The 12,217-nt window shown below is 38.3% G+C and overlaps 2 protein-coding genes across 2 annotated transcripts in view; one reads left to right on the forward strand and one right to left on the reverse strand.

The window, feature by feature from the left end:
* LOC5570954 (G-protein-signaling modulator 2) overlaps window positions 1-12,217 on the forward strand; it is a 44,098-nt gene that overhangs the window by 8,123 nt on the left and 23,758 nt on the right. The window contains exon 2 of the mRNA XM_021845794.1: window positions 9,319-10,058. Within this exon, the coding sequence (XP_021701486.1) occupies window positions 9,319-10,058 (740 nt within the window). The remainder of the gene's footprint in view (window positions 1-9,318; window positions 10,059-12,217) is intronic.
* LOC110676744 lies at window positions 10,227-11,164 on the reverse strand. Its single transcript, XM_021845795.1, has 3 exons — window positions 10,987-11,164; window positions 10,388-10,917; window positions 10,227-10,330 (listed from the first exon to the last, which is right to left on the reverse strand). Exons 1-2 carry the CDS (start codon window positions 11,063-11,065, stop codon window positions 10,391-10,393), a joined length of 606 nt encoding a protein of 201 aa, XP_021701487.1. The 5' UTR covers window positions 11,066-11,164; the 3' UTR covers window positions 10,227-10,330; window positions 10,388-10,390.

Below are 12,217 nucleotides of genomic sequence, written 5' to 3' on the forward strand. Positions count from 1 at the left end.
TTCATACACACCGCTATTTAGCGGTTGAACGTTGTGCTTAACACTACAAATGGTAGAAGACAAATAGTATAACATGGGAAAAATATGTTTTACGTCAACTTTTATGTTTTGAGTGAGTTATCCGATGTTGAACGCCAAAGTGATCCGTCACTGTGGGTGATCCGTAACTGTGTGGGCATGGTACCTCTTTTGTAACAGCGGTATAAATACTCTAATTCCAGCTTCATTTTCGCAAAATTTAAAAGTAGAAAGTAGGCGTTGTGAAGCATTGCATTTGCCACCGAAAAGTGAATCTTGTAGGAGACTGTAATAGAAGCCTAAGGTAATTTTACTCTTCAATATTCACTATAAAAATTACTATGGAAAGTAAGACGCTGAGATCGATCATTAGGGTACACTTGCTAGTTTCGAAAAATTGTTGAACAGACAAGGAAAGCGACTTTTTTCTTTAAGGATATACAGTGCTGTTCTGAATAATAGCAGCGCATGTCGATTTTCATACAAAATGCTCAACTTTGACATGCTGTAGTTTTGTTCCCTTTCAAGCAATCGAGTTGAAATTTTCTCCACAGAACTACAAATATGATCAATTTTGTAAACACAAAATTTCAAAATTTTCTAAGCCCCTGCCGGAAAGTGAGATACTAGGTGAAATTGTTCGAAAAAATAGCAGTTTTAAAAAATTTGAATTTCGGCTTGACATTATAGTTTTAAATTGTATATCACTTACCATTGGAACAATCTCCTCCTACTTATCAAACCTACACCTAGACCGAAAATGTTTAAAATATTTGTAGAAGAAAAATTTTAAAATGAAAAACTGCTATTTTTTCGAAAAATTTCACCTAGTGTCTCACTTTTCGGCAGGGACTCAGAAAAAACTGAAATTTTGTAGTTACAAAATTGATCATATTTGTAGTTCTGTGGAGAAAATTTCAGCTCGATTGCTTGAAAGGGAACAAAACTACAGCATGCCAAAGTTGAGCATTTTGTATGAAAATCGACATGCGCTGCTATTATTCAGAACAGCACTGTATGAACGTAATGACCAATAAATACTTTTAACAACAAAAATGAAATTAACTAGAACTCTTACTAAACAGCCAAATTTTGTTAAGACTTGACGACAATTGACATTTAAGACTTTAATCTTACGTATAAGACAGGAGTAATCAGAATAGCACTTGAATGACAAATTATTCAAAACCATTTTGACTAGACAGTATTAGTAATGACACTACTACACTACTATTTCAAACAAATTCTGATGGAGCTGCTGATTTTTACAATGCTTCCTTTTCTCAGGAGCAAGGGAATATGGGTACTTTTCAAAAACTACCACGTCACAATACTAATAAAAAAGCAGTGTTCATGTGGGCGCCATTGCCTAGTCCGTCTGAGTATTGGTCCTGGTAGAGGGGAAACTTGGCAAAAGCCAGACCGAAGGTTCAGCCTTGACAAGTTAAGCTGTCAGGCAGCTCCAACTGAAAAAAAAAATAGAGGCTTTAGAGACTTCCATTAAAATACAAACTTTTAAGAGACTAGCATTAAAAATGATTAACGGGTCGCAATGATTGATTAAGAGACTAATGATTAAATTCAATTTTATCATGATTGACGATTATGATTCATGATTTATTTCAATTTTATTACACATCGAGTCCCAAAAAATATTAACGATTTATCAAGCTTCATTGTTTTGCAGACCGAGTCTAAAAATGGATGGTTTAAGAGCAGAGCGTTATGTTAATCATGATTAAAAAATTGATGATTAACCTTCCGTCAGTCGCTCAAAAAAAAGTTACACCAGCGGTCGCATCGTGTACTGAGTACACGCGGAGCAATTTTGATTGTACATCCAAAGCTAGGCAAGATAGAATATGGATGTCTTCGACAAATTTCTTCAGTCCAACGGTACCAATTGGTCAGTGGACAGAAAACACTTTAGAAACATCCTCATCTTCCTGTGGCCATCGGATTGTGCCTCGGGGGAACCGATGTAGTGGACATTTCGCAATGCAACATCTCGTACACAAATATCTCAGGATCTAGATTTTTTAGCAAGATGGTGTCTTCGGTAAAGTTATTCAGTAGGTCAAGGGCTAACATTTGATAGGCTGCTTGTTTCGAAATTCTGCCACCAGATGGTGCTAGTGAGCATTTAATTTTTCAAACACCGATATCTCAAGATCCTGATTACCTAGAAAGATGATGTCTTCGACAAAGTTGTTTAGTAGGTCAAGGACTAACATATGGTAAGCTACCTAACAAGAAAAACTGCCACAAGATGGCGCTAGTGAGCATGCAATATTTTAATCAAGAATATCTCAGGATCCCGATTTTTTATAAAGGTGGTGTTTTCAGCAAAGTTGTTCAGTAGTTCAAGGGCTACCTTGTGATGATCTTCTTGATTCAGAATTCTTTCAATAGATGGCGCTAGTGAACATGATATTTTGCGAACACAGATATCTCAGGATCCAGGCTACCTATAAAGTTGACGTCTTCGACAGAAGTGTTGAATAGGTCAAGGTCTAGTATGTAATATGCCACCCAACTTGAAATTCTACCACCATATGGCACTAGTGATCATGCTGTATTTTGATCGCGAATATCTTAAGATAATGATATTTTAGCAAGATGGTGTTTTCAGCAAAGATGTTTAGTAGGTCAAGGACTAAACATGTAATATGCAGTTTGATTCAGAATTCTTCCACAAAACGAAATTTTCGAATTGAATTATTTCAGGATCCTGGTTAAGAAAATAAAATTAGATTACAAAGATGGTGTCATTGATGAAGTTGTTCTGTATATCATGGACCAACGTGTTAAGTGTAAAATATACCTACTCAAAATTCTTACACATTCAATTCAAAATGCAATGGGCCTTTCGATTTCAAATAATTCCATCAGGCTAGAGAAAGAGCTCCTGGTTTAATTTTTTTCAAATACAGAATCTCAAGTTCCCTATTATTTTAAAACTTGACGTCTTCATCAAATTTATTAGGTAAAGATAGTGCTCACATGTTATTGGCAATTATATTTTGAGTAACCCTGCGCCTGTGAGCATTTAATTTTCTGAACATCTTAAGATACTGATCATTTGGGCTCATCAATACACGTTTTGTCAAATGTTAAAACATTTCGCTACCCGTAAGTTAATAGATAAGCACAAAATAAAATTAGACATATAGGGTTCATTCTACTTCAAATTCTAGATTCAAATTGAATAATATTATTTTTATATTTAGTAGAAAAGTAGGACGCAAACTTCTCGTTGCTGGTGATAACTTAAATTCGTTGCTGCACTTCTCGTGAGAGCACACTCTCGCAGTACTGGTCGGGTTTGATATTGTGGCACGTCTTTTTCCTCCGGAAAATCAGCTTGAGATATAGACTTATGATTATCGCCTTGACCGATAATTCCACTTACTGGTTGTTTACAAATAAATTCAAAGTGCTCTTTGTGCTAGTATAATCATAATATGGTTATACTAGCACAAAGAGCACTTTGAATTGATTTGTAAACAACACAGGCAATATCTATCACATTCGAGGTGATTCGAACAATGTTGTAGTGTGCGTGCCATCCCGTGAGTCGCCATGAGAGACCGAGTTTCTCACATCACTTTGCACTAACACATCCATCTTTGTTTTTGTGTAACAGCTTTCTGCCGCCCATGAGCCTCTGTAGCCTCTGTACGTGCCATAAATTATTTTGTTCTTTTAACTTTTACTGTGCGCCGTGTGTTGGAGCTGTCTCGCTCTCTCTCACGGGCAACTCGAAAACAGCGCGCACAGTAAAAGTCATGAGAACAAAAGAATTTATGGCACGTACAAAGGCTCATTAGATATTTGATAGGCCTTTTCGTTTTTTTTTTTTTCAAATGGAAGTAAAAGTGAAAAGCATCGTGTACTAAGTCTAGCACCAGTTTTAAGGCTATTATTCGCATTATTTAAACCAATCAATGTATTTGAAATATACTGTTTGATAGCATAAAAATATCACTTGCTACTGCAGTATGCTATTGACAATTTTATCAGAAAATTCAGTTGAATTCACAGAATAAATGTTTTCTAGAAAACCGATTACGCCTTAATAATTATTTGATCGTTATTTTGTATTATTGTTTACCTTTTAAAACCACCGACACGTTCGGCATTTGTATAGAAGAACTGTCAAAGACCTTCCGAATCAGCTGATTTGAGACGTCTCGTGAAAAGGCCTATTGCTCTATTGTAACCACCATTGACAGTTCTTTGATTTCAGCACAGACAAAAAGGCGTCACACTCTCATAGGTGTCCATCGATCATTTTTTTTAACGACCGATTCGTATATATGCGACCAACTGCAGGCTGCAATGATTTTGATCGTCAAATTTTTAAATATAGTCAAACCTGTATTAGTCGATATCGACTCATGAAACCATACTTAAAACAAAAAAATCATAATTACTATAATGCTCCCTTTTATCAGCTTTCTAAAGAATATCTGTTCCATGGGTCGATGATCTTTTGAGTATCGACTGAAAATTTGACTGTCCATGAAATTCTGAATTATATTCTGATGGGATTTTCATGCTGAAGAGCACCGTTTTCAAATCACACGGTTTATTACATGGTAAACATGCATCAGTCTTGGACAGAATAAACAACTTAGTTGAAGACGTCATTTTCATGATTAAGCAATCACGATCCTACACTGAGGCAAAAATACTTAGGTTTTCCATAAATCATGACTTACGAACCAGCTAAATTATGGTTTCATTGCACGGTTAAACATTTCGAAAATGGGATCATAAGTTTCATAAGTGAGAGCTTTGAATTCTTTAATAACAATTACTTGAAATAATTATCATAGCAATCGCTAGAAGAACTACTCCGCTTTCGATGTTGGGTAAAACTTAATCGAAAGCAGTTCACATGTTATCAAAACATGTCAATTTTTGAGCTCGCCTGAAATAAAAGGCAAACAATGTCATCGATTGATAGTTCGAATTAAGATATTTTATACGCGCTTATTACTGAATTTAATTGATTGACTTATGAAATTTATTACTGAATTTCTTCACCAAAATCATAAGTAAAACTTAAATTTTTTAACAATATTCGTTGTGGCGCCAAATCATAATTGTTCCTTAAGAAATTATTAAGCTTTTTTGCCTCAGTGTAGATATTTGGGTTGAAAATTTAGCATGCTCAGTAGACCTGTTCATATTTGAAAAAATGTCTGAAAATCTTCCGGTCAATCAGTATTCTGAATTCTCATGCTAAGAACAATGTCTGGTCAAATTTTCAGCTCATTTGATAGAGATTCCACTATGCTTCAAGTTGAAAATGTGTTTTTAGGCTTATTTTAAGGTTTAAAAAATCATAACTCAATAATCCTAAATCAAAATCACTTGCACCACCTATTTAAGGCTAATTCTATTCTGTTAAAGTTTGTCGAACACGCCAATAAGATTAAATTAAGTTTAAACATTGTTTGATCGAGATTTGTTCTCCACAGTACCCAGAAAACACGGTTTTCTGAATATGTATGCTATAAAAAACACATATTGGCATTATTTTTCCAAGCCCTAGTCAACGGGAAACAAACATAATAAATCTATGAAATCATTAATCATTAACAGCTTACATGTTGCTTGAGGAAATAAATTCAAAAAAATGCCCAAAGATCGAACAACCCATCCCAATCTGATGGTAGTTAAATCGTACATGACACATGTACCGTCGGATGAATGAATTGAACAAGTTAGCATTGCTTTTTCTTTCCGAGTGATGATTGTTTTGATCGTATTTCACTGACTATTCAGAACGATTTGAAAACAATCATTATCATCGACTGAGAAAAAGCAGTGCTAACGTGTTATCTTAGAACAACCTTGCCGAAGGGGTAGTATTTATTAGTAATGAAAATATCTCAGGATCATTTTTCTAAGCGATCAGGACCCAAATATATCTGCATTCGAAAAATTGCATCTTCAGCGTCGTTTTGTGGAAGAAATCCGAATCAAACGGCACATCACATGCTTAGTCCTTAATCTACTAAACATCTTTGCTGAAAACACCATCTTGCTAATATATCGTTATCCTGAGATATTCGCGATCAAAATACGCCATCTGTTGGTAGAATTTCAAGTTGGGTGGCTTATTACATGCTAGACCTTGACCTATTCAACACTTTTGTCGAAGACGTCAACTTTATAGGTAACCAGGATCCTGAGATATTTGTGTTCGCAAAATATCATGCTCACTAGCGCCATCTATTGAAAGAATTCTGAATCAAGAAGATCATCACAAGGTAGCCCTTGAACTACTGAACAACTTTGCTGAAAATACCATCTTTCTAAAAAATCGGGATCCTGAGATATTCGTAATTGAAATATTGCATGCTCACTAGTGTCATCTTATGGCAGTTTTTCTTGTTAGGTAGCTTACCATATGTTAGTCCTTGACCTACTAAACAACTTTGTCGAAGACATCATCTTTCTAGGTAATCAGGATCTTGAGATATCGGTGTTTGAAAAATTAAATGCTCACTAGCACCATCTGGTGGCAGAATTTCGAAACAAGCAGCCTATCAAATGTTAGCCCTTGACCTACTGAATAACTTTGCCGAAGACACCATCTTGCTAAAAAATCTAGATCCTGAGATATTTGTGTACGAGATGTTGCATTTCGAAATGTCCACTACATCGGTTCCCCCGAGGCACAATCCGATGGCCACAGGAAGATGAGGATGTTTCCAAAGTGTTTTCTGTCCACTGACCAATTGGTACCGTTGGACTGAAGAAATTTGTCCAAGACATCCATATTCTATCTTGCCTAGCTTTGGATGTACAATCAAAATTGCTCCGCGTGTACTCAGTACACGATGCGACCGCTCGTGTGACGGGCCTGGCAAAAAAAAAAGTTACACGAGCGGTCGCACTGGTGTACTGAGTACACGCCTAAAAACTTAGGTTAAAAACACGATGTTTTCGAATACTTTTCGTTGATTTTTTCGAAAAATTCCTTCTCTACAAGCAAGAAGAAGAGTAGATCTTGGAATAGGACCAACACCCGGATCAATTTGAAGGGATTTTCAACGTGTTTTTCGACTTTTCGCAAAGTGCGTGTACTCAGTACACTAGGGCGACCGACGGTGGGTTAAACGAAAAATCATGCTCAAAGCTAATTGATTTGGATGTTTAATCATGAGTGAACCAATTAATATTCAAGAGTGTTATGCATTTCTTGCATACTTCAAGGTGTTTAGGGCGTCTCAAGTCATTTAATTATTGTATTTATTATTGATCGCCCGCTTTAGGAACCTAATGATAGGTATATAACAGTTAACCCAAATTTGGGTTATCCCATGGAAGAGCCGAATTGCGTCAAAAGAAGTCAAAGTTGAATTGATTTGCGGCTCCGTGCAGGGATTCCTTAAAAAATATTCCAGTAATATCTTCAGGAATCATAGGTAAATGAATCCTCAGAAAAAATTGGATATCCAGAACGATTCTCTAGAAAAAAAAAATTCTGTTTAAATTCCTAGAGGATTACTTGAAACATCTTAAGTAGTTCCTGTAGCGATTTCGCTGAAGGTATCTCTGCGGGAATTCATAAAGGAAACTCTTGAGTAATTCGTGTAATAATTACTTGTATAATCCTAAAGGAAATCCCTGCAGGAATTCCTGGTACAATGTATGCAGCCATCTCTGAAGAAATCTCCGGAATTATTCCTGGAGTAACTTCGAGAGTACTAACTGGGAAACACTCTGCAAGTATCCTTGAAGGAATTCATGGTGGAATCATAAAAGAAATTATTAAAATTCATTTAGAAATCCTTTTTGGCAACTCTGCAAAAATTTTTATGGAGGATTCCTGTAAAATTGCTGGAAGAGTCTAAGGAGGAATCCTTGTACCAGCTGCTGGAGGAATCTTTGAAGGAATCTCATTAAAAATATTGACGGAGCAATCTATGGAGGAATCACTGGAGGCATTCTTTCAGGAACTCTTCCTCAGTAGAGATTTTCCTGGAGGAACTCCTAGTCGAATTCCTAGATGAATTGCTAAAGGTGCTCCTAGAGCCTTATCTCAGCCGGTCTGAAAGAAACTGGTTGTACGGTTGAAAGTTTTACTTGGAGTAATCTCTGACAAAATTCTTTTCCGATACCAATGTTTTTATTTGACAATATGACCAAGACGAGTGAATAATTTGGTTTTCTTTTGTACTACACAACTTTCTACACGGTTCGCGCCGTGCAATTTGCATAAATGTTTGTGCAACGATTTTGATAAATTTAAGTGAAATCTAACAACTTTTGTTCCAGCACTTTTTTATTTAATGCATTCATGACCATTCATTGAAAAAAAAAAATGCCGTGGAAAGGGTGGGGGATAAAATCACTATTGAAAAACAGCTAAACAATTTTAAACTGATTTCGAAAAATTTAGTATATTTGCAGCATTTGAACAAACGTTCATACATACTTTTTCTTGAACTAATAGTCGATCTTAAAAGGACTTCTTCTTTCTGGCGTTACGTCCCCACTGCTTTTCAGATTAGTGTTCGTATGCGTACTTCCACAAATATTAACTGAGAGCTTTCTTTGCCAATTGACCATTTTTGCATGTTTATATCATATCGTGTGACAGGTACAAATATACTCTATGCCCTGGAAAGTCGATAAAATTTCCAACCCGATTCGATGGGAATCGAACTCACGACCCCAGCTTGGTCTTGTTGAGAAGCTGCGTGTTTACCGCTACTGCTATTTGGGCCCCGGGAAAAAAGGGTCTTCACAAGAAGTAGTCAAGTTTCCTAATGACGCTGAACGAGATCGAGATGTCTCACTTCATTCACTTGTAGAATGAATCCAAGTATGTAGTAAAGACGGTAGTGTTCTAGTTGAGTCGTAAATTTTTCAATTAAGAACTCGACCAATCCGATTTTCTTTTTACCAACAGTTGCCCGCATCTCATCCCTAGCTTTGATCGGAGTATAACCTACCAACATCTTCTGCGTGTAAATCCAGTTCAATTTTCTCCGCACAGCGAGCGGATGTTTGCTTTATTATTAGGTGCTTTACCAAATGGGCAATGCGCAGCCTGTTATTGTCTGAGCAGCAACTACAACCAACAGTTATTATTTAATTTAGTAATTTTGGCCTCGCACCTGCTTCTCGCCCCCGTATGCGAGTAAAGCTGTAAAGCGAAATGATCATTTTTACTGTTCAATTAGTGCTTCCTTCTTGGTACATATTTGTTTCGATTTTAATTGTATCCAATCGACTAATTCCGATGTTCCTTATCTCTTTCTGAATTATTTTTAGACTAACGATGGGTCGTCAATGTGTCTGGAGCTGGCCCTGGAAGGCGAACGTCTGTGCAAATCGGGTGACTGCCGCGCCGGAGTGGCTTTCTTCCAGGCAGCGATCCAGGCCGGAACCGATGATCTTCGGACACTGAGTGCCATATACAGTCAGTTGGGGAATGCCTATTTCTATTTGGGAGACTACACCAAAGCAATGCAATACCACAAGCACGACCTCACGTTGGCACGATCGATGAACGATAAACTGGGTGAGGCGAAGTCATCCGGGAATCTGGGCAATACTCTCAAGGTGATGGGACGTTTCGACGAGGCTGCCATTTTCTGTCAGCGACATTTGGCTATCGCACAATCCCTCGGCGATCGTCTCTCAGAAGGACGCGCCTTGTACAACCTTGGAAACGTCTATCACGCCAAAGGCAAACAGCTAGGACAAAAGGATCCCGGCGATTTTTCAGACGAAGTAAAAGAATCACTCATGCAGGCCGTTGAATACTACCAACAGAATCTAACACTCATGAAGGAACTGGGCGACCGGGGAGCTCAGGGACGAGCCTGCGGAAACCTGGGCAATACTTACTACCTTTTGGGAAACTTTGAAACTGCCATCGAACATCACCAGGAGAGACTGCGGATTGCGAGGGAATTTGGCGACAAAGCGGCCGAACGGCGCGCCAACAGTAACCTGGGAAATTCTCACATATTTCTTGGTCAATTTGAGCAAGCAGCCAATCATTACAAGTAAGTAGTTTCATTGGAATGTTAATTATCTGTTCTTTATTCACTGGGTACAGAGTACAATGCACACATCTGCACTTTACTATTTTTGTTGATGTATAAAATAAGATATTATGTTGTTCATTATTCTTATAAAAAGTAGATCGCTGTGTAACGGAATTAAAAAAAAAGTTATTTTGATAGTTCTAATGAAATAATTATTATCAAATATAATAAGTTACTATATACAGTTAAAATTTAGACGCCTTCACCAAAAGTTAAGCCACGAAAACCATCTGTAATAAAAAAAAGTCATTTAAAACATGTTTGTTATCTGTGCACGAGTTTCATACTATTTACGAGTTGTTCGGTGTCTGCTGTTCACTTGCATTCGTCGTCGTTGTATTTGATCCTGAACCTTGGTTCGCGTCGCCTTCCTTGGAATCATCCCTCTCCATTTTCAACGGACGATGCAAGAATGGTTCCGGTTCTGGTTGTTGGCCTTCTTCCGACCGTTGCTCAACCTCTTCGTCGTTTTCACTCTCTTCATCGGATACCATCTCCATCTCTGGTTCATCGGCGTCCACAGGTCCCCTCCGAGGAGTCTTGGTTCGCTTGGACGGAGTCTTCGTTTTTCGACTACCGGACCTTGACCGTCGTCGACTTGAGTTGTTTGCTGAACCGCTTGGACCAGCAATTGGAGCTTCTTGCAAATTGCCAACGAGCACCTCGGTCAACTGGTAGCAGTTGCGAGTCTTTTTGACAACCCCGGAAGAGCATAAATCGGCAAGGGCTTCTTTCACAATGGCTTCAATGCGATTAACTTGAAGTGCCCGGCCGTTCTTCAAGTAGACGTACGCCACCAGCTCCCCAAGCTTGCAGGCTGCCACAGGCCAAAGAATTACAATTTTCAAATATTTGATTCTATCTTTTTCGAGCAGATAATACTTACGCCTTTTCTGGCCCTGGCTGAAGTAGGACACTCCTCGGAATACATTTCTATAGAACTTCTTCGGTACTTCGACAGGCATTTCGGCAGATTCGCTTCAGGTTTTCGGGAGCTCCAAGATGGCACGTTAGCTTGACGGAAGAAAAAATACTACAATGACAGAAAACTGCGACTGCTACGATTCAAGGCGTACTTGATTGAACATGAGATGGGATTTTAAACACGTTGAGATGATCACTTTGGAGAAATATTAGTAGTAGAACGCTAATGGCGCTGCTCTCACTAAACTGAATTAGCTTATTATCACTTTTAACTGTATCTTTTCATTGTTTGTTCGATGCCATGTTGTAGTGGATGATTTTAAAATTCATTTGACACTTTGAGGACCGGTACTCAAGCTGTCAGCGCGTGGCAAACTAGATGTTGGTAACACGAACAGTAGCGACATTAGCATTCTTAGGTTAATGCTTCTACTCTTTGGACCTTTCCAAAGCCTTCAACCGCACATGGACTCATCTGGTACTCAAACAGCTTGTGAAATTGGGAATGTCCGGGCACGTTATCCAATTCCTCAACCGGCAAAATTTGTGTTAGTTAACCTGTGTATTTTAATATGTTGCTATCATCAATTGATTGAAACTCTGTAAAACTCCTCTTTATTTAAAGCAGCCCTTCTGGCGCTTTTTGACAAATTGTGATGATCTATTATTTATTTATTTATTTATTTATTTATTTGGCTTTACATCAATTATCTTGATAAAACCTCGTCAAGAATATTTCGCCAATTCATTCGGTTCATGGCTGCCATCCTCGATCCTGCACCTGGTCAATGCAACTAGCTCGCTGCGCCCCACGTCTTTTTGTTCCGACCGGATTCGTAGCGAACACCATCTTTACAGGGTTGCTGTCCGGCATTCTTGCAACATGCCCTGCCCAGCGTATCCTTCCAGCTTTAGCTACCTTCACGATACTGGGTTCGCCGTAGAGTTGAGCAAGCTCGTGGTTCATCCTTCGCCGCCACACGCCGTCTTTCGCCGATGATCGTCCTTAGCACTCGGCGTTCGAAAATCGCAAGAGCTTGCAAGTCCTCCTGGAGCATAGTCCACGTCTCATGTCCGTAGAGAACTACCGGTCTTATAAGCGTTTTGTACAACGTGCATTTGGTGCGGGGGTGATTCTTTCTTGACCACAGTTTCTTGTGGAGCCCATAGTGGGCACGACTTCCGCTGATGAT

The sequence above is a fragment of the Aedes aegypti genome, chromosome 2 (genome assembly GCF_002204515.2).
Source record: "Aedes aegypti strain LVP_AGWG chromosome 2, AaegL5.0 Primary Assembly, whole genome shotgun sequence".
Lineage (NCBI taxonomy): Eukaryota > Metazoa > Arthropoda > Insecta > Diptera > Culicidae > Aedes > Aedes aegypti.